The following is a 22,203-nucleotide window of genomic DNA, read 5'->3' as shown; positions in this document are numbered from 1 at the left end:
AAAACAACTGCAAACTTACAAATGGACACTCCAATTAAATCAAATTGTTTAACACTTATTTTCAAACAACTGCATACATATATCTTTACACTTTAACAATGCTTTTACCTACATACATATATCTCTTGCTGTTATTTCCCTATGGCTTGTATGCCATTTACAGCTCCTCACATAAACATATATATGCTTGTATCCCTATGGCTTATATGCCATTTACAACTCCTCACATTAACTTTTATATGTTTGCACTTTAACAATACTTTTACCAAAAAAAGTTTTCTTTGGTTATCAATTGCATAACAGAAATATTAATAATATGATGAGTGCTGAATCATCTCTTATGCAGCTGTGGTTCATATATAAACTCCAATTTGCCCCATGTTGTAAACCTCTCTCTCCTCCTGGCTCTTCACCTATTTTTCTCCTTGTAGCACTGAATCACCTCTTCAAATAGCTTGACATAGTGCTACCATAATGTTCATATGCATTCTATTTAGGACCTGATTATCAAAGCCCTAAACAGAATGCCTTTGGAGAGGAATCCAAAATTATCTTTTAGTCATGGTCATCTCCTTTTAGAACAGCTATTCAGTTTGTGGCTTGGTCTAAATTATTTTATGTTTGCCTGTCAGCTTTTATTGTTCTTATCTGCTTTACTTTGTCTTTTATTCATGTTTTATTTCTGTTTTATATTTTTATGTTGTATGTTTTATGTATGTTTTATGTAATCTACTTTGAAGTGTGGAACATGTGGAATAAAGATCGTTTAAATAAATAAATAAATGAATGAATGAATGAATGAATGAATGAATGAATGAATGAGCTAACATGGCTAATCTAAAATCGAGCAAAAAAGGAATCCACGAATCTAAGTATCTCACTTTGCCACTCCCAATCGTTGCTTTTCAATTGTTTTTTTTATATAATATAAATCTTCAATTTACATTTTTATTTTTAGAATTAGTAACCACATCGGCAAGCCTGACAATAGTGCCTTATACACTTAAAAGGCCGTCCAGACTAATCATTCCTTTGCGGTATTAATTCAAATCTTATAAATACCCTGTTTTTCAATTATTTCTTTTTTTTTTATATTGTTACACCAGCAAGAACTTCAGAATATGTCCCTTGTATTAATGGCTCAACAACGGTCGATGTTTCGCATGCCCTGCTTCTTCAGGAGCCAAATACTTGTTTGGTTTCTAGAGCGAAAGGAAGCCATTTGTCAGTTTAATGTTTTCTGCATGACTGAATCTCCATTCTAGTCAATAAAGAAGTTCCATTTCATATCATCATAGTTTGGGCAATGGTGCCCCTACTACCAACTTAATTATGATGTTTTAATTTCATGTCTAATATGTAAAAATGCTGTGCATGCCTTACATTATACAAAATGACCAATTCAACTTGTATTTGAAAAGTAAGGCTGCCATGTTGTTCTATGTCATCAGGGACAGACTGAGCAAAGCGGGGGTTTTTCTTTTTTCCCCATTGCTTTGCTTAGAGAAAGTGAAATGACAAGTACATATATGGAATGAGGCTTTCCGGACTTCCGCATAACAACCCAGATAAAGCGCAGAGCTTTTTGGTTTGCGGCAAAAAGCTGTCCTGCTGGGAGCTGATTTCTTATTTTTTCTTTTAAAGTTTCTATCAGGGGGCACAGTAAATTATCAGGAACTAGATTCTTTGACCTGTCAAAGTTGGAAACATTCTTGGAAGATCCTTCTGCAGAATCCGTTCAACTTTTTTTTTTTTTTTTTTGTTAAAGGAAGAAATATGTTTCTTGTTTGTAAAGGGAGCCCCCGGGGGTGTTACCTTTTGGGTAACTGTGGGATACTAATGGCATAGTTAATAATCGGGGGCTTGTTTTATGAATGTTTGGTACAGACATCAGCCTTTTTAGTTTTGTCTTTCCTTCCAATATTGGGGTCTCAATGCTGGCAGTGTTTAGTCATTGTTTCTTTTTTTTTTTGTCTTTTTTTTTCTCTCTTATTTATTACTTACATTCTTGTATGGCTTATCATTTCCTGTCAGGGGGATTTCCTGGCAAATTTTATTAAACTATAAAAAGACAATTACATTAAAAAAAAAGTGAGGTAACGCCAGGATTGGCTCAGTCTATCCCTGGTGGCATGAAGCCATCTGGTAATCCATGTGTTTACATGAAGTTGTGGCACAATGAACAGCCTCCAACTTTTGAAAGGAAATAAAGAACATCATCACTTTATTTTCAGACTACTTCAGATAAAATAAATCATCTAATCTCACTATGCTCACCGAGAAGCTTAGGGTATGCCAGTAATACAAAAAAAGTTTTGTAAAATAAACCAAGTATATAAATATTAGGGATGTGAATCGTATTTCTGACGATTGAAAATATCGTACGATATTTTCAAAGTCGTCAGAAATCGGGGGCTCCCCGAACCGATAGGAAAACCCCACGAAATTGTTCATGGAGTTCTCTTATCATTTTGGGGGAGGGCAGGAAAAACGGCACACAAAAACTCCTCCTAAACCCACCGGACCCTTTAAAGCAGCTCCTTTAGCTTCCCCCACCCACCCGACCCCACCCCCAAAACGTTTTAAAATTACCTGGTGGTCGGGGGGGGGGGGGGGCCCGGGAGCCATCTCCCGCGCCGTTGGCTGCCACTAATCAAAATGGCGCCGATGGCCCTTTGCCCTTACCATGTGACAGGGTATTCGTGCCATTGGCTGGCCCCTGTCACATGGTAGGAGTAATGGATGGCCGGCGCCATCTTTAAAAATGGCACGGGCCATCCAGTGAAAACGACTTAAAACGACTTAAAACCTGGCTCTTTCACCAAGCCTTCGCCGACCCACCAGACAATCACTAGTTGTCCTTCACGCTTACCCGTCATGGTGATTATTCTCACGAATGGACTCTGACTCTTCCAGATTAAAGCACCATTAAGCTTTAACCCGTACGCCCTATGGTATCACTTTGTATTTATTTCCTGCCTTGTCTTCTTTCCAGCTTCTTGCAAGCTTCCAAGTTCTCTTTCCCTGTTGATTGTAACTTTGACTCATTCCTACCTATTGTTTACCTTTCGTTTACTTGAATTGCTACCCCAGTTATACTCTTGTTTATTGTAAACCGATCCGATATGGTTATTTACTATGAAGGTCGGTATATAAAACTGTTAAATAAATAAATATATTTTTAGCTCCTATGTAGACTCAATAACCTAAAGAAAAAGTCTTACTTGAAACAAATATTAGGCCTGAATTATCATGGACACAGAATGGGAAAAAACACTTGATTAATCTGGTCCATAGTCATTAAAATGCAAATGTTCTGTGAAAAGTTCTGTTAAAAGTCAAGCCATAAAGGCTCGGCGTAATATACACGCGTAACCCTTTTAAACCCTTGCTGCACACACTGAACCTATTTTGCATAGACCTGGTGATGCACGCAAGCCCTGGGATGCATGTATGTCCCGGGGCTTGAAAAAAGGGGCGGGGTGGTCCGAGGCCGGGCGGGACCGAAGCCTCCGGCACAGTGGCTATGCCGGAGGATCACGCGCCGGCATTTGGCCGGCATGCGTAAATAAAGAAATAAAGGTAGGGGGATTTAGGTAGGGCTGGGGGGTGGGTTAGCTAGGGGAAGGTGGGGGGGCGGAGGGAACGGGGAAAGCCATCGTGGTTCTCCTAGGGCTCGGCATGCGCATGGTGCACAAGTGTGCACCCCCTTGCGCGCGCCGACCCTGGATTTTATAACATGCGCGCGCATGTTATAAAATCAGGCGTAGATTTGTGCGCACCGGGTTGCACACACAATCTACGCCCGCGCATAGAAACGAAAATCCGGCCCTGTATACCTAATTTTTAACACTCAAAATGCAAATAGTGTAAATCAAAACTAATCATGCAAGAGTAATCAGAAAAAGAGAGAAGTTTTTGGCTTCAATAGCACAGACCTTTGTGTATCACAACAGACTGCACATCCGTCTAGCAGGATCCCATTTGCAAATGAAAACAGAACAAACCCAGCAGCTATGGGATGCAGACTGCAACGTTACAGCACTTTTCACGCCCCGAAGAAAGAATATGCTGCCAACATTTCCTAACGCTGTTTCACATAATTTCCATTTTGCTTAATCAAGAGTGCCATAGCCTTTATTAAGAGAGCATTTTTATGCCATGTTCTCGGTTATGGATCAGAGAGGAAAATGTAGCTAGACACTGTGCTGAGCAAAATGCAGCATACGATTGGGGAAAAAATGTGTTGCACAGCATTTACAGAAGATTAATCAAAATCTTTTCCTAGCTTAATCTCAGTACAATGAATGCCAAGTAAATTAAAAAATGTGACATCTGAACAAGTTGTTGTAATGACATCTAATCAGGCTACAATTTTTAATATAAAAATTATATCAGCATATCCTTACAGAATGTTAATTTCACCTCCAAGCTTGGCTAAACTATTTAATCTATTAAATAATAGGTAAAGAATATATATGAGTCTATACCACTTTCTTACATTTTATAAACCTTAAAAAAGGAAGCATTACTGGTAATATTAATATTTTTAATAATAAAATATTAAAAGTATTCTTTGAAAAGTCAAAGCAGAAGTTCCATTAATATATGTACAAAAAGGGTCTCTCCATTATTATTATTTTGGATGACCTAGGAATATCTCATAATGCTCTTATATTTGAAAACTGAGGGCTATAATCATCCCATATCTTACAGCTCAACTTCCACTGGAATTAGTGCTCCAGCATTTTACAGAATGTGTAGTTTGTCCACAGAAACTTAGGAGAGCCTATTCCTTGACCACTGGCTCCAGGGTCCTGCCTCCACCACTCACCCCCCAATCAGTCCTCCATCCCTATGTAGCTCTTCTTAAAATTGAAATCATAGAACAAGGGACTTAAGAGCACCTGCCCTGACAGAAACAAAATAAAGAATGCCACTGACTAAACTAAGGTTCCCCTTTGCTCTGCCTTGGGTTATCTGGTGCCAGCTCAAATTTTGATGCCAGCAGGGCAGGAGTGACAGAGCGTTGCTACTGCCTTTGGAGTCCCTCAGACTATAATTTTGGACAAGACAGAGGGCTCTGGGGGAGGGCAGATCAGAGGGAAGCTCTTCTGGAATATTTGGGTCAGGGCAGGCTTTATTCCAAGGAGTCTGATGCAGGGACAGAAGAGAATTTCTCCGCAGGGGATTCTGCTAGTGGAGGAGAGGGTATGTGGCTTTGGTGGTCAGGGGTTGTGCTTGGAGTGGGGAGAAAACTTGGGATCACGGCCAGGGGAGGTCATTAATTCACTTATGTTACTCCTATGGGCTGCAGAAATGCAGGTTCCTGGCACCTTACTGCCAGCATGGAACTTAGTAAGGATGGAAATCCCTTTAGTAAATTCCACGTTCACCTAAGACAAACTAAAGTTCATTAAAACAGATATTAGCACTCGTTTTAAACGTGCTTTAGTAAATAGGTCTCTTTGGCGGTAATTCCGAAGGGAGTTACATGTGTAAACATATAGGGGCAGATTTTAAAAGCCTCCGGTTAAATCCAGGTGGATTTAAGCGCGGGGGGTTACGCGCGCCAGGCCTATTTTCAAAAGGCCCGGCGGCGTGAATAAAGCCCCGGGACACGCACAAGTCCCGGGGCCTGAAAAATGGGTAGTCCGGGGGCAGGGTATGGGCAGGGGGCAGGGTCAGAGTCCTCTCTTTGGCTGCTGGGCCTGGGGATCATGCGCCAGCACTTGGCTGGTGCAGGCGTAACTTCTGGGATAAAGGTATAGGGGTATTTTTTTTCGGGCTGGGGGCAGGACAGGGAGGGGAAAGAATGGGAAGGTGTGAGGGGGGGGGCCGAAGGAAAGTTCCCTCCGAGGCCATTCCGATTTCAAAGTTGGCGCGCCAACCCCGGATTTTATAACATGCACGCAGCTGCGAGCGCATGTTATAAAATCGGGCATACATTTGTGTGCCGGGTAGCGCGCACAAATATACCCTGCGCGTATAGGTTTAAAAATCCGTCCCATAATCGTAGCAATTTTCAAAAGCCCACACACGGGTAAAGTGCATTTACACATCTAAAACCCATTTTTAAGCGTGTAAATGCTTTTCTTTTTTTTTTAAATCAAGCCCAGAATTTAAGAAGTTTCATGAATTTGACAATAACTTAACAACTTATTATAAATGGAACCATAAATCTGTCTAGGCTGGGTCACAGCCTGACACACTGACACAAATGTGTTTCCTCTCCTAGAGACTATAGCAATTAGGACATCTGGTGAAGGAACTGAGAAGCTTTAACTCATGTGATTCATTTCCATGCATGAAAGCATATTTTGCAACAAAGCAGACATGACAGAGAGGGTAGAAAGAGTTAAAGAAAATTTCAGAAGCTTGGAAAAGTGGTCAAAGGAACAGCAACTTCACAAATGCAAAAACTAAAAAAAAAAATGCAAAATCATATTTGGGATGCAGAAATCACAAGGCCAAATACCTTTCTAAAGTTGAAGAACTAGGAGTTACAAAACAGAAAAGAGACCCAAGATCATCATCTCTGATGAAAAGTAAGGGTGACAAATCAGAAGGGAAAGGTAAATATATACTTTGGTGCATAAAGAGCAATATTCCTAGTAGAAAGAAGGAAGTCATTTTATCTTTCTAAAGGTCTCTGGTGAGACCCTACACCTTGTGAAGCGGGTGCTTCTGGAGATCACATGTCCTAACAATGGCATCAAAAGGCAGAGGCAATTCAAAGGAGAGCCTCCAAAATGGCAAATGGACTGCACTGTAACCCATGTACAAAGAGAATGAAGAAACTAGAGATGAATTCTTTAAAAGAAAGAAAGGATGTGAGTCAAACATTCAAATAACTTAGCAGGCTTCAATAAAGCACCAGGCACTAACATTTTCCATACACTGAAATGTTAAAGGTCATCGTAGAAGGCTCAAAAGGAATGTGAGAAAATACTTTTCCATTGAGATAGTGGTGGACACTTGGAAAAGCCTTCCAGCAGAGGTTACAGGAGCCAAAACAGTGCCAGAATTCAAGTATGCTTAGTTTAGACACAAAGGGATCTCAGTGACTGAGGAAAGGAGAAGACCAAGGTACCATAGGAGCTGTAAGGGGGGAATTGGGAGGGGAATGCAATCTCAAAATTAAGGGGCTGGTCTGAGGCCAGATTGTAGTGCAGGCAGCAGTAATAGTAGTAGTAGCAGCACAGGCCAGGGATTAGGCCAGCATGCATGCTCAGCTGCCAGGGGCTGCAATGGACCCATGTTTTCTTGGATCCTGAAAACCCACTGGAACTGCAGATAGTTCATTTTCCTTTCCTTTAGCTGCCTCTCCATTCATTTTTCCACCACCCAGGTAAGGCTATCTGCCCTGTTCCCACCCTCCCTCCCTTGCTACCACTTTTGTGAAGTGGGATCATAACCACCCTCCTCCAATCCTGCGGCACTACTCCAGTCTCCAGCACTGTAAGCATTACATCAGACCCTGAACTGCAATACACCTCCTGCTAGGAACAAAGAACAAGCTGGACTGCTACACATCCCTACACGCTAACAGAAGACTTCACCTTAGTCACTCAGCATAGCCAGAACACAGACCAACTCTCACCAAATACAGAAGAAGTGACCACAAATTAGAAAAAAATGTGCAGACAAAAATCTGATACCCCCAAGAAGCCACACTGGAGAAAGAGAAATGGAAATGCATTTCCTCCTTTACTGTGCAGAACAAAGACAGGAGAGGTAACATTCCCAAGGCTGACATATTAATCATTACACTGAAAATAAAAGTGTTTCTTCTGCCTTTTGTCTGGATATTTTATTTTCCTAATTGTGTAGTCCTGGTCTTTTTTTTTCCACTTCCCTCTTGTTGGTCTTTAACTTTTTCCACAATCTCCTTTTCATTTTTTTCCACTCTCCTAACCTTATATCTCTCTGATATTGATCTTTCATTTTTAACTAATTTTTTTTATATTTCTCTCTATTCACACACAGCTAAATTTCATCCCTCTTTTACCCTCTTCTCTCACCATCTAGTTATTCCTGACCCAACTATTCACTAAACCGGTTAGCCCCACCATTGCTCTCGCTCAGCCTTCCAGCTCCTCGTTAACAGGCTTTTTTGCTTTACCAGTCTCCAGTTATCTGACTCCCTTCTCCCTCCCTCTAACTGCCACCTCCTTTCTGGCTCTCTCAATAACCCAATATCCAACCCACTCCAAAACACCATGCTGATCTTCTCTCTCCAGCCATCCCCCTCTCACTTCTCTAAACCATTCCCTTTCCCGCTTCCCAGTCATTCTCTCTCACCCCCATTTTCTATACCTCTCCCCTCTTGCCATCTTCCACATCTTCGTCATGTATTCTCTCTCACGCCCACCTTTAGTCTGACTCCTCCCCCTCCGCATCTCACCTGTTTTCTTACGCCCATTGCCCTTCCCAGATCTCAATCTCCCTCACTCTGTCTTTTGCTTCTCTCACATTTCCCGACTTATTTCTCTTTGTCTTGTCTTTCATTCACTCCCTAAAACCCCTATTTATTAGAGATGTGAATCGTGTGCCCGATCGTCTTAACAATCGGGTTCGGCTAGAGGGGGGGGGGGGGAAATCTTATCGTGGGTGATGTGGGTGATGTGAATCGGAATTGGTTCCGATTCACATCGTTATTTTTTTTTTTTTTGGTGAGGCCCGACCCTTTAAAATTAACCACTTACCTTCCCCCACCCTCCCGAATCCCCCCAAAACTTTTAACGATTATCTGGTGGTCCAGTGGGGGCGCGGGGACCGATCTCCCGCTCTCAGGCCATCGGCGCCATTTTGGCTGCCACTCAAAAATGGCGCCGATGACCCGATAAAAAAAAAACCCACCCGACCCTTTCAAAACGACCCCTTAGCTTCCCCCACCCTCCCGAGCCCCCCAAAACATTTTAAAATTACCTGGTGGTCTAGTGGTGGTCCCGGGAGCGATCTCCCATTCTCGGGCCGTCGGCTGCAACTCATAAAGATGGCGCTGATGGCCCTTTGCCCTTACCATGTGACAGGGTATCTGTGCCATTGGCCGGCTCCTGTCACATGGTAGGAGCACTGGATGGCCGGTGCCATCTTTAAAGATGGCGGCAACCATCTTTAAATACGGCGGCGGCCATCTTTATATACGGCGGCGGCCATCTTTAAAGACGGAGGCGATGATAGAAAATGGCGCCGGCGCTACCTTTGCCCTGTCATATGAAAATGGCACCGGCCGTACGGCAACACGATTCGAGTGCAGGAGGTCGTTCCCGGACCCCCGCTGGACTTTGTGGGGGTCAGGAGGCCCCCCCAAGCTGGCCAAAAGTCCCTGGGGGTCCAGCGGGGGTCCAGGAGCGATCTCCTATGCTCGTGACGTCGGGGAACAGGAACCAAAATGGCGCCGGCGCCATTTTCTATCAACGCGCCCGACGCCCGAGAGTGGAAGATCACAACGGGACCCCCCCCCCACTGTACCCCAGGTAATTTAAGACATTTTGGGGGGGTTCGGGAGGGTGGGGGATTTATTTTAAAGGGTCGGGGTGGGTTTTAGGGATGTTTTAGTGTGCCGGTTTTCCCGCCCTCCCCCGATTTACACGATATTTAAAAACACAAAACCGCGACGATCCGATTCCCTCCCCCCCCAGCCGAAATCGATCGTTAAGACGATTGATCACACGATACACATCTCTAGTAAACAATCTTGTTATTTTGAGGGAAAACGGTATAAATTTTTCCCCAGAGATAGTCACCCAGATCCTCTTTAAACTGCTCGCATCCCTCACTGAACTTCTAGTTCTATCCTTCCTTCTCCTTCAACAATTCTGTTTTATTTGCATTGCAGTACCGTGGAGATGGTAAACCTTCCATAGATTACATGTCTACAAATCAACAGTGACTAGCATACCTATGAGAAACTAATCTTCCAAGTGACCTGATTGCTATTGTTTAAGTGGAACATCCTGGACTTCTCTAGGCATGAAGCATACTAGAAATATCCTCTGATTGTATTTCAGATCACCTAACAATGCAGAGTTTCTGGCCTGTTACTTCTGCCTCTCCCTTCTGTCTTGCTGCCCTCTCTTCCCTCCATTGACCGTATCCTGAATCCGGGCCTGCTGTAAAACTATTGTTCCTGCTACCAGTGGGCCACTCTCAAGATGCATGAAGCCCAGTAACGATACACATTAGAGACAGTCCCTGCTCCATGGAGCTTATAATCTAGTCAAGTCAGTCAAACTAGACAAATAAGTGTTGGGGAAAGGCTGGGATGCGATTTAAAATCTGAAAGGTAGTGGAGTTTAATAGAAAATAGGGACCGCTTTACCTAATTCAGTTAATAGTGAGAAATTGAATCTGAATCCCCAAAATAGCGTATGTAAGAAAAGCAGTAAATGAAGTGGATGTATGAGGGGAATGAAGTGGATGAGGGAGGGGATTAAGTAGTACAGATTGGTTTTTCAAACACTGCCTCAAGTACTGTGGCAATTGAGATAGGCCACATATCACAAGACTCCTGAAAGAATTCTGGTCAAAATCAATGCAGCACATTTAAAAATCAAAGAATATTTTTCTTTCTTGTCTGAAAAAGCAGGAAACTAGCTCCAAGTTGAAGTTCCAGTGAATACAGAGGCATATACCAACAAACATGGCCCTGGTTTATTTTAAACCACTAAAATCTAAGGATCTTACAACTAATCTTTCAACATCCTTTTTATCAAAAGCACAAATCAGAAAAGAAGAAAGGAATTCTTCTAACTTAAAATACTATATTTTCAGCCTGTAGAAAACATATCAACGTGTTGTGCAGAAAAAAAACTCTGAAACTGCATATTTAAAATTTAAAAATCCACTGTACTAAACATATACAAGAAGAAATCTGTAAATGCTTCATACACTGTCAGGCCGATGCAATGCCATGCACTCAGCCCTAGCACACAACTTAACGTACGGCTGGACACATATTTTGGATTTGCTAGAATAACTCCTGATGCAATAATGGGATTAGCACATCCAAAACGCATGTCCAAACAAGCACGTAGCTAATAGTGCTCATCACATGGAAATGCGGAAAAAACCCCGGCGCCCAATGCACACTCGTTAAAGTGGCAAACTTAATGCTGGCCCCGGAGCTGGCATTAAGTTACACCACGAGCTAAGGGCTCAAGAAAAAATAAAATATCCTGTCAGTGGTTCCTCCTCCTTAGTATCACTGCAATACCAAGATCTACTGCTTGTGGAGCTTGAAATTTACAAAAAAAAGGAAAGGCTCGATAAAACAAAAAAAAAACAAAAAAATGTGTGGGCACATAATATACATGCACAATATATATGCTGCAGGCTTGCATGCGTATTGTGCATGGGAGTTTTCTCTGGTGGGATAAAACGGACGCTCGTATTGAGCATCCATATTCCTAACCCGCGCACAGCCACGACTCCAGGGCGCCCACTGCTTTTGAGCGCTAGGAGTGCACAATTTGTCCCTAGCATGTCCTTTTTAGAGCAGCCACTAATTTACATACTGCATCGGGCGTCTGGGGCTATGGATGTGCGTGCGTTAGGAAACGGATAAACAGAGAATAAAGGATAAATAAAGGATAAACAGAGAATTTCAATTTGAAATCAATTATTTTCTCTTGCTATTACTTTAGCAAACTAAGGCCTGCTACATCAAGCAGTTTTTCAATAGGCGCAGAATGAGAAAAAAACCCCTTAAAGGTGAATTTTAAAAGAGTTGTGTGCATAAAAATGAGCACATGTGTGCGCACGTTCTATTTTATAAGCCTGAAACCTACATGTGCAAGTAATAGTAAGGGAATACATTTGCTTGTATAAAAAAGGGGCAGGCCAGAAGGTGGGCCATGGGCGTATGTTACAAAATTTGATAATTTACAAGCGTAAATCCCACAAGTGCTAAGGAAAAATACGCAAGTTAGATTTCCTCATGCAAATGATTAAAATTAAGAGCACAAATACGTGCACATAGCGATGTGCACCACTTACCTGCATACATTTTGACTTCTCTGACTAAGGGCCTCATTTTCCAAGCACTTTACCGCGTGCGATAAATTCGCAAATCGCGTTAACAGCTGTTAACACGATTTGCGAATGCAAATTAGTCATTTGGTATTCAGGGGGCGGAGTCGGGGCGGAGCATATGTAAAGCGGGAACCTGTGTATCGTGTGCGGCGAAACAGCCGCAGTGTTAGCGCAGCTAATAACTACAACTCCAACAGGCCTGAAAAGGATTACCGCCATCCACGATAGTCCCAGTCAGGCTGAGAGAGAGAGGGGTTGGGGGCCACTTTCGCATTCCACATGAGACCTACGGACTGAACAGTGGTCTCTAGTGCAGATTTGCTGGCCGGAGTGAGGACGCTCACTCCAAGCGGAGATTTGGCCAACATTCTCTCCACCTAGCATGTTGTTGGCCAGGTAGAGTGTCCATCAAGCTAGGTAGAGAACACGTTGCCCAAACCACTTCTTGGAGTGAGCGTCCTCACTCCGACAGCCAGCAAATCTGCACTAGAGACCACTGTTCTGTCCGTAGGTCTCATGTGGAATGCGAAAGTGGCCCCCAACCCCCGACGCTCATACCTAATCCCCACCCCGAGTTAGTAGGTGGCCCTCCTATAGGGGTTAAAATACCTATGTAGGGCATAGGCACTATAGTAAGGCTCTCTCTGGCTCTCTCTCTCTCTCTCTCTCTCTCTCTCTCTCTCTCTCTCTCTCCAGGAGCCTGAAACAGGCTGTCTGGGACTATTGAAATATCGTGCACTGCGATAAAAGAAACCGGCAATTATCGTGCACCGCGATAAAAGACTGAAAGAATCATCGTGCAGTGGGAAAACATCGCGTGCGGCGCTAATGTTTTCGCGAATGGCGAAAACATCGCCGCACACGATGTTTCCCACTGCACGAAAGAAGCCCCATTTGCATTGGTAACGCCCCCTAATGCGTTACCAATGCGATATTGGAAAATAAGGCCCTAAGTGGCAAAGCAAGCACATAGCCAGATAAGTAAGATAGTCCGATAAGTCTTCAAGTCCTAGTTATTTGCCTATCTTACTGATCTGGCTACGTAGCACTTTTCTTTTGTCTATCTGGCTATCTTACTTAGCCAGAGAGGTGGCCACAGTGCTACTCAGCCGGACCTTTGTTGCCTCATAGCCGGATAAGTCAAAATTTATCCAGCTGTGTTTAAAATACATGCAGCATATTTTCTGATATGTGTGCACAGTACAAAATACATGTGCACGTTCTAAAGTTATCCTCCCTGTGAATCCAGCCCTTAACGTTAGTGCACTACATAGGAATTAATAGTATTAATTATCTTGGTTTACAGTACGATTCAAAATGAATACGTTGCTTGTATATCTCCTTAGAAGAATAAAGGAATTATTTGTTGATATACAATAATCCCTTGATTTATGAGTTGCATAGATATTTTCTGGATACGGCAGTATTTAGAAATATTGCAATGAGAGGGTAAGTTTCAATATTCTGCCTAAGTCAGCACATACACTTTAAAGTATGTGCACACTCTGCATGCCTTTGTTTCATACACTGTGTGGCAGGAGTTGAGGAGTTTATAAAATACCTTGTATCTCTGCTCCAAAAGTACGCATGTATGTTTCAGTACACGGATATTCTTTTTAACACATGCTTTCTATACCTATTTATTTTTTAGTACAAACACAAGTTTTTATGTGTAAAATAAACATAATATAAACCACAACGAGTGCAGAAAGTATTGCTTAGTCCAAGTATCTTCTAATGCACATTTTATTGTAACTTTACATCATTCATATTTAAGTGGCAACGCCACTGTTTAGAATTACATCAAATCGGGTCCCCCGACACGGACCCGTGTTTCGCCATAGCTGCATTGGGAGGGACATAGAATTCAAAACAAATCTGTAAATAAACATGTAATAAGGACTAAGTGAAAATAGGCAATCAGATCGACAACATGAGAACTTACTAAAGTTTCAAGGCACAGACATCTCGTAGGGTAAAGACCAGGATTATAGAGCATCGCTCTAACATTAAACATTCTCGTGAGAATGCCCCCCTTGTGGAACATTGGACCCAATTTACACACTCTATTTCGGATGTATTCTTTTTTGTTCTGGAAGTAGTGGACTGTTCAGTCCGGGGTGGGGATTATTCTGAGGTTTTAATAGGGAAGGGACAGAGGTGGATGTACACTCTGGACACAGTCTCTCCAAAAGGTCGTAATAAAGAACTGGAATGGCGTTTGTTTACTTACACCTGCAAGGCCTTCCTTTGATTGGTTCTTGATTCCTGTGATCTGATTGGTGCAATTGCTTGGCACCTTTTTCAATGGCTTCAGAACCCTGGTACTCCATTCTTACTATGCGCTCCCTGTACAAAGATTACTGAGAAAAATCCAGGTATGTCTAAAGGGGCGGGAGAGTTAGGGGAAGGAGAAGGAAGGTTAGGTCCCAGGCCACTCCGAAATCGCGCCCATGTAATAAAATCGGGCGTCCTTGTGCGCGTGCCGGGTAGTGCGTGCATATGGACGCGTGTGTGCAACTTTATAAAATCCACCTCTAAATGCACAATCAAATCTTTATGGGTAGAAATCCTTTGTGTGTTGGGGAAGAGCTTAGAGGTAGGAATATACCTACCGTCCCCACCTGACCAAAATGGTGAGATGGACAGTGAAATGCTAAGAGAAATTAGGGAAGCTAAGCAAACTGGTAGTGCAGTAATAATGGGAGATTTCAATTACCCTAATATTGACTGGGTAAGTGAAACATCAAAGCATGCTGGAGAGATAACGTTCCTGGATGGAATAAATGACAGTTTTAGGGAGCAATTGGTTCAGGAACCAACAAGAGAAGGAGCAATTTTAGATCTAATTTTCAGTGGATCACAGGATTTGGTATGAGAGGTAATGGTGGTAGGGCCACTTGGCAATAGTGATCATAATATGATTAAATTTGAATTAATGACTGGAAGGGGTCAGAAGTAAATCCACGGGTCAAGCGATAAACTTTCAAAAGGGAAACTTTGATAAAATGTGAAAAATAGTTAGGAAAAAACTGAAAGGTGCAGTGGACATTGTTAAAAAATACCATCCTAGAAGCACAGTCCAGATGTATTCCACACATTAAGAAAGGTGAATGAAAGGCAAAACAATTACCAGCATGGTTAAAAGGTGAGGTGAAAGAAGTTATTTTAGCCAAAAGATCTTCATTCAAAAATTGGAAGAAGGATCCAAGAGAAGAAAATAGGATAAAGCATAAACGTTGGCAAGTTAAATGTAAGACACTGATAAAACAGGCTAAGAGAGAGTTTGAAAAGAGGATGGCCATAGGGGTAGAAGGGGGATTTGCAAGTGCCCACTTAAAATTTGGTGCACATGCGCGTGTGGCCAGCCTATTTATAACATGACTGTATGTGCACGCGTATGCATTAAAATGGTCGCATTCCTGGGTATGGTAAGACAATGTATGTATGCGCGCCAGTTTGAAAGTTACCGTTCCTGTGTATGTTTTATTGTGTGAAGCACCTGGATAACTTATTTTACAAGCAGTATACAAAGACCAATAAATAATAATAATACCCCCGTGTACTTATGCACCAGATCAATTCTAAGGGTTTGCAAAAGCAACCAGGAATAACTAACTGAAAAAGATACCAGATTAAGGTTACATATCTTCAAGTGACTCTGATGGAAGACACTCTCCAAATAGTACAAGAAACAATTAAAAAAAAAAGTCTAAGGGATGCTGATTCTCAAGAATGTACTGGGCCTATGGGATTAAATGGCTATAGCTGTGTTTAGTTGACTTTTTAACTTTGGCTGGCAAATTATATCTGAAATGCAAACAATCTTACTATTTTCTTGCTTTATTTTAGCACATCAAACTGTGGCAAAATAAAATTTAGGTGCAGCTTCATAAAAAATGTACTCCAGTTTTCTTTTTCACATGCCCAAATGATGTGCCTGTCTTATCCAAATAGCTCTAAAAAAAAATTACACAAACCAATGTGGTAGGGGGAAAAAAAGGATGAGAGAAGAGGTTTCTGAACACAGAAACCTAGAATACAATAGCAGAGAAAGATATCAGGGAGTCATCTGATCTTCCCCTTGTCTCTGCCTACTGCAATACTGCAGACGCTCTCAGGCTTTACCCTCATTTCCCCACTACTAAGAATCTTCAATGCCTGTCCCATGTTTTGTTTTTTTGTTATTATTTCAATAAAGATTTTATTAATATTTAAGTAAGATAAAATGAAAGAATATAAACAGAACACAGACAGCAAATAAGTAATTATATCCATTGGAAAACTGCAGAGAATGCAGGTTTCATGCTAAATCCTTTCATGATATACATTCACAGCTCACTAAATTTTCACAAACTGTGCAACTCTATTGCAGTAACTAGTTGCAGCTGCTTCATTCTTACAAAACACAGACAAGATATTCCAGCAACAGTGTTATGTACATTTACACACGTAAGTCCCAGGGCTTGCATGGAGGGGCGTGTCGGGAGTGATGCGGCGTTTCGGGGGTGGCGCCGTGGGCGTGGTTTTGGCCCGGGGGCGTTCTGGGGGCATGGCTGCGGCCTCCGGACCAGCCCCCAGACCAGAACATGGAGCGCGGCAGCCGGCCCGGCGTGCGCAAAGTTACGCCTGCTTCCCGTGCCGATTCTGGGCAGCCTTGCGTGCGCCGACCCCGGATTTTAGCAGCTACGCGCGTATCTATTGAAATCCCACGTACTCTTGTTCGCGCCTGGTGCGAGAACAAAAGTACGCGTGTGTGCAGATTTATAAAATCTGCCCCTGTGTGTAATAAGTCTGTTTGCTGTTCTAAGGATTGTTTTATATTTATCTTTGCTATCCATACCAGTTCCAGAATAAATGTACTGCGGGGTTTGAGGAACTGTCGCTAGATCTGTTCCCTGATAGTCCAGCTTTCCTTTAGTTACCAAGATGATTCTAGCAGATGCAGTGGCCATTCCACTAGCTTTCCTCTCCTAGGATCTGGCTGCAATCACCACCACTTACATCAAGCTCTGAACCCAGCATCAAGAAGCAGCTCTGAACGTGGGACTTTAGCAAAAGAAGACGATCCATGAAATCAACCAGACCCCCCTGAGTTCCATTACTGGCAGGGCTTCTCCTGTTGGTTCAATGTTTTTGTCTGAAAGCCTTCCGACATTATGCCGAAAGTGTCCATCGGGCCTGTTGGCATTAGCCCTACATAATCCTTTGCGGGAAAGATTTATGCACTGCACTTGTGTTTCAGCACCAGACTCAAATGAAAGGGGAAGTCAAAGAAAAAGCAACAGCTCATTTCTAGGAAATGAAAAAAAAAAACCCCACTGAAGAGGATGATGGAAAATTGTACACAACTCACCCACCGAGGATGATGGAAAATTGTACACAACTCACCCGCCGAGCACCATCTTCCCTCCCTTTCTGCACCTCATTATGTCAAGAGCCTAGAGTGGATCATCCTAAAACATTACTAGATTTTTATTATACTCCCAAATATATTTTTGAAAAAGAAAACAACAATCTAGTATGTGCCCTGTCCTGTAATGATCACTGGTGTTGCATTACATACCCATGGAACTTAATAAGAATAGACATTCTGACTCACTGATGTCAAATGTCTCAACCTTAAGAGTTTTATTTTGATCGTATCATATTAGTCAGGCTTCAAGGGCAAAGTTTATATTGCAAAATGCAGTACAGCTTGATGGAAAGGTGGCACTCACCAGAAATATGCGCTCCAGTTGGTCTTGAATGTCTTTCATTCCAGGAAAAGCAGCAACTCCCTGAATCATTTCTACAAAAATGCATCCTACTCCCCTGTAAAGGAAAAATAAGACAATAAGATGCCATTAATTAGCTGCAGAATAATAAGAGCTCCTCCTCTTGGGAGTTGGATCAGATATATTATTAACCATCCCAAAGGTTAGCGTTAATTGATCAGTGCTCCATTTATCATCTACAAAAATTCTGCTTTTGGAACAATTCACTTCAACAACACTGAAAAGCTATGGATAACAGTGGAGTAAGAGTGGCCCTGTCACCTTTGTTTAGTGGTAAGGATTCATGTTATTTGAGTGATACCTGCTATTGAACAAGAACTACTGGTCGAGCAACATTGTAACATAATAAATGATAGCAGATAGAGAACCTAAAATGGTCCACCAAGTCTGTCCAGTTGAAGTTTGTCCATTTTGAGTAGATGCACATACAATTTTTCCTACCGCTGCTCTCCATATTCGTCTCAAGCATGCCTAAGATCTTGTATATTTTTGATAGTTACAAGGCCAATACTAAAGCCAACATCACTGCCACTAGTTTTACTATTGCTTATTGTTTCTACAGTGCTACTAGACATACACAATTCTGTACAGATACAAATAAGAGATAGCCCGTGCTCATTGAGCTTACAATCCAGTCAAGACAAAAATATAGGATGAGCTAGACTTTTTACGACTGCCTTTCTTTGATCAGTTGGTTATTTTGGATTGGAGATTTCTATTGAAATTTTAATTTTTCAACTGCAATGCTAGAATGACTTTATATTTTCATAAGAGCATTTTTAATTTTTATATTATATGTTATGTAATTTAATTGTTTTTATTTATTGGGTTGTAAATAACACTGAGCTTTTCAAGATAGTCAGTTTATACATGTAAATAAATAAACAAGAGTCTACAGGAAATATGGTTAATATAGTGACCTGCTTAAGATTTAAAAGCAGCTTCAAAACATTTGAATATAGTCAGAAGGAGCATGACACCCCAATTCAGGAAGTCTATTCAGGCATACGATTGTAGCAAGGTGGAGTTGACAGTGGAGAAGAATGTAATGCTTGGCTGACTGCGGCAACTACACCACAGCTGGCCCTCACTTACTCCACGACTCTGCCATGCTGCAGTTACTCCTCTGCCTTTTCCTAGGTGTGTGTGTTACCGCTTATTAAAGGGCCTACAGTAGGAAAGTCCCTGCTATGCCTCCTGACGACATCAGGGTCGGGGTGGGTATTTTTTTTTCTTCAGCTTGGGACAGCCGAACAAAAGCGCTCAGAACCATGGGCAACGAAGGGTTCCCGCGGTGGTTCTATGAACACGATATCGGAAACGAGTCCGGTACCGATTCACATCCCTATTGACTGCCACTTGTCCTGTACTTTGCCTGGATACTGACTTTCCCTTAATAGCTGCCTACCCTGATCACTGGACTGCCTTCATAGTTGCAGACTATCGCCTAAGTCCTGCCGGTCTCAGAATCAAAGGCTCAACTGACTGTGCTTGCAAAATCTTCTCTGCTGAAAAGGTTTCCCGTACGTATGTTGCAGGAAATTAGAATCGAACAAAAGACAAACCATTTCAAACTGTGCAGGCAAACGGATTTATAAGCTTTTAACACTCCTCTTACTCAATCCTTAAATCTGTAGCTTGGTACTCGGAGAAGACTCTCTCTCCAAACTTGACCAGCAAAAGAACTTGAGACATGTGGGAATGCTAACTGGTATATGGAAGGAATTTTAAAAGTGTGAGAAAATCATGTGTGGAGGCGCATGTATGGAAGAGCAATAGTATAGCAATGATGATTTTTTTTTAACATCATTATAAAAGGTTTAACATATTAGAGAGGCAGAAACGTGTGCATAAAACTGGTTAGTATAGACAGACACTGCAGTTTCCACAGATTAACATAATATGTTTATATTTTACAGTCAGTATTCTGATCAAATTTACAAAATTAATTTCATAGAAAAAAAAACCCCGTTCATTTCTGTTTCTTTGTTGTTTTTATTGTTTTGCAAAATGGTGATTATTTCTTCTGTAAATGTTCCATCAATCTACAATCACAAGAGATTCTTAAACTAGGATACAAATTATGAATCTGATTTTGTTGAAGAGTGTCTTGGGGGCTTTTCTTTCCAGCACAGTATGGGGCCGATGCAATAAAGTGCGCTCAGCCTAGCATACAAGTTTTCTCGTGAGCTGGATTACCACCTATTGCAATAAGGTGATCAGCACCTCCAAAATGCGTGCCCAAACAACTGTGGAGCCGATAGTGATCATCATATGTAAATTCCATGTAGATGAGGCTATCAGCTATTACCCCAATGATGCAGAAAATCTCTGGGCACCCAACGCGCACTTTTTCACGTGGTAACTTTAATTCCAACCCTGGAGCTAGTGTTAAATCAATCTGCGAGTCAAATGCTCAGGAGAAATTTAAAAAATAGTGTCCTATGTGGTTCCTACCTTTATTCTTAAACACCTACTGTTTGCGGTATTTAAGAATAAAGGTATAATGAAACGGCTTGGTAAAAAAAAAAAATTCTGGAGCATAATGTATACGCACAATTGACATGCTCCAGGCCGATTTCACCCCTTGCTATTTTGTGTGTATATTTGGCGTCCAGAAATCAACCTGAAGTGGGGCGCCCGTTACAATTATGGGAGTGTAGCCATGTCTCCTGGGCATCTGATGCATTTGTGCGCTAGGAATGCATAATTCATCCCTAACGCACCCTTTTTAATGCAGCAGCTCATTAAAATACAGCATTGGGCACCCAGGAGAGGTGTGTGTCTTATTGCATCGGCCCCTATGAATTCTTGGACTTAAGTTGCACTTTTCCTATTGTGGTTTAAAAAAAACAAACCACATACCAGTTTTTCACTCCCTAGGCACAGAGTAAATTAGAAAAGTAAGGGATTAAAATCATGCACCAGCACCTGCCCTGTCCCTGATTACTGCCCAAGAAGCTGGATTGATTAAACTGCCACTCATCATTTGCTCTGCTTAGAGCTCCATTAAGCACAGAGATGCACAATATATCTTTGTCAAACGCATATAAACACTATTTACACCTCACGTGCTGAGCAGGCGAGCAGTTATTCAAGCATGTCATACAAAAACCATTTCAGTTAGGTACGAAATCTCCCCCTGAAAACCTTGATGCTACCCAGCATGATTAAATGGTTATGCTCAGCAAATGAGTGAATACCAAAAATAAAAATATGCAGCATGAATCTGGAGTGTGCATTTGTTTGTAATTATTGGGAGTCAGAGAGTATCAAAGGAAAGGTAAAAGATGATCTAGTGACCCATTTTTTTTTAATTTTAATTATTTCTTGTGCCTCAGAAAACACAGAAAATGAACTTGTGATAGCACAACAATTTTGTTCTAATGTTTTTCTCACCAACTTGCTACTGATACTCTCTCTAATGTGTTTGGTAAGTTGTGGAAAGAAGCCCCTTGCACATAACCAGCACAATGTTGGACAACAGAGGCACTTCAGAGACATAACTGAAAGCAGAGCCAAGTAGCCTGACCTAGCTCCATAAACTCAAAAAAGACAGCATCAGCAGAAACTACAGCTCTATCCTGCAGGGCAGCTCTCCAAGGAGCAAGAAGTTGTTTAAATGATGCACAGAGTGCACCTGCGTCAGGTTTTGATCCTGCAACCAAGTGAATTACTGGCCATCTTATTTTTTTCTTTGGTATTTCTTCTAATTAAAATAGAGAACTGTATTAAAGCCATGCTGTGCTTCAATCCAGCCTCATTTATCTGCCTCTAACACAGCTGAAATAAGTCAAGCAATGCATAGTGAACATTACCACTTATGCATGTTTGTAAGAGAGGATTGTACTTAAACAATACAAGCAAAGATGAGTGAATAGGTTTTAATTTTGCATATATTTTCCAGGTATTAAAAGAGAAAATATTGTTATGTTTCATCCAAGCACACACCAATTTAATACTCATGTTTTATTTCTGTGAAGGTCAGTCATATATACAGAAGAAGAAGAATATTTACAGTTTTCAATGTTTCATTGTAATGTTTGCTGGATTCAATGAGAAAGAATCCTTTTTTATTCTAGTCTAGATTTTAGCTTTGCTGAAGAATGGAGCAACTGAAGCTGCTAAAATGTAACAATAACAAAAGCAGTCAAGTGGCAACTGGCTTGTACTAGTGGCATTAGCTATACAGTCCATATATATATATACACAGTGGAGAGAAAAACATTAATATAAACTCAACCAAACATGCTTAAATTAAGGGGGTCATTTACTAAGCTGAGATAAGGCTATAACACGTGTTAAACAGCATTTATTGTGGTGATCTCGTGCAAGATTTGCAATATGTCATTTCTTTTTTAAATCTGCCCCTATTACAATTAGCCAC

At 41.6% G+C, this 22,203-nt stretch overlaps 1 protein-coding gene across 2 annotated transcripts in view; it reads right to left on the bottom strand.

Annotated features, from left to right (window-relative positions):
- Positions 1–22,203, bottom strand: part of CDK14 (cyclin dependent kinase 14) — a 1,214,920-nt gene that overhangs the window by 482,912 nt on the left and 709,805 nt on the right. For both annotated transcript variants that reach the window (XM_029588836.1, XM_029588837.1), the window contains exon 10: positions 17,760–17,853. In XM_029588836.1, coding sequence (XP_029444696.1) covers positions 17,760–17,853 — 94 coding nt within the window. The remainder of the gene's footprint in view (positions 1–17,759; positions 17,854–22,203) is intronic.

The sequence above is a fragment of the Rhinatrema bivittatum genome, chromosome 2 (genome assembly GCF_901001135.1).
Source record: "Rhinatrema bivittatum chromosome 2, aRhiBiv1.1, whole genome shotgun sequence".
In the NCBI taxonomy this organism is placed as follows: domain Eukaryota; kingdom Metazoa; phylum Chordata; class Amphibia; order Gymnophiona; family Rhinatrematidae; genus Rhinatrema; species Rhinatrema bivittatum.
Note: the sequence above shows the minus strand (reverse complement) of the source record. Positions and strands in the feature narration are given on the sequence as shown.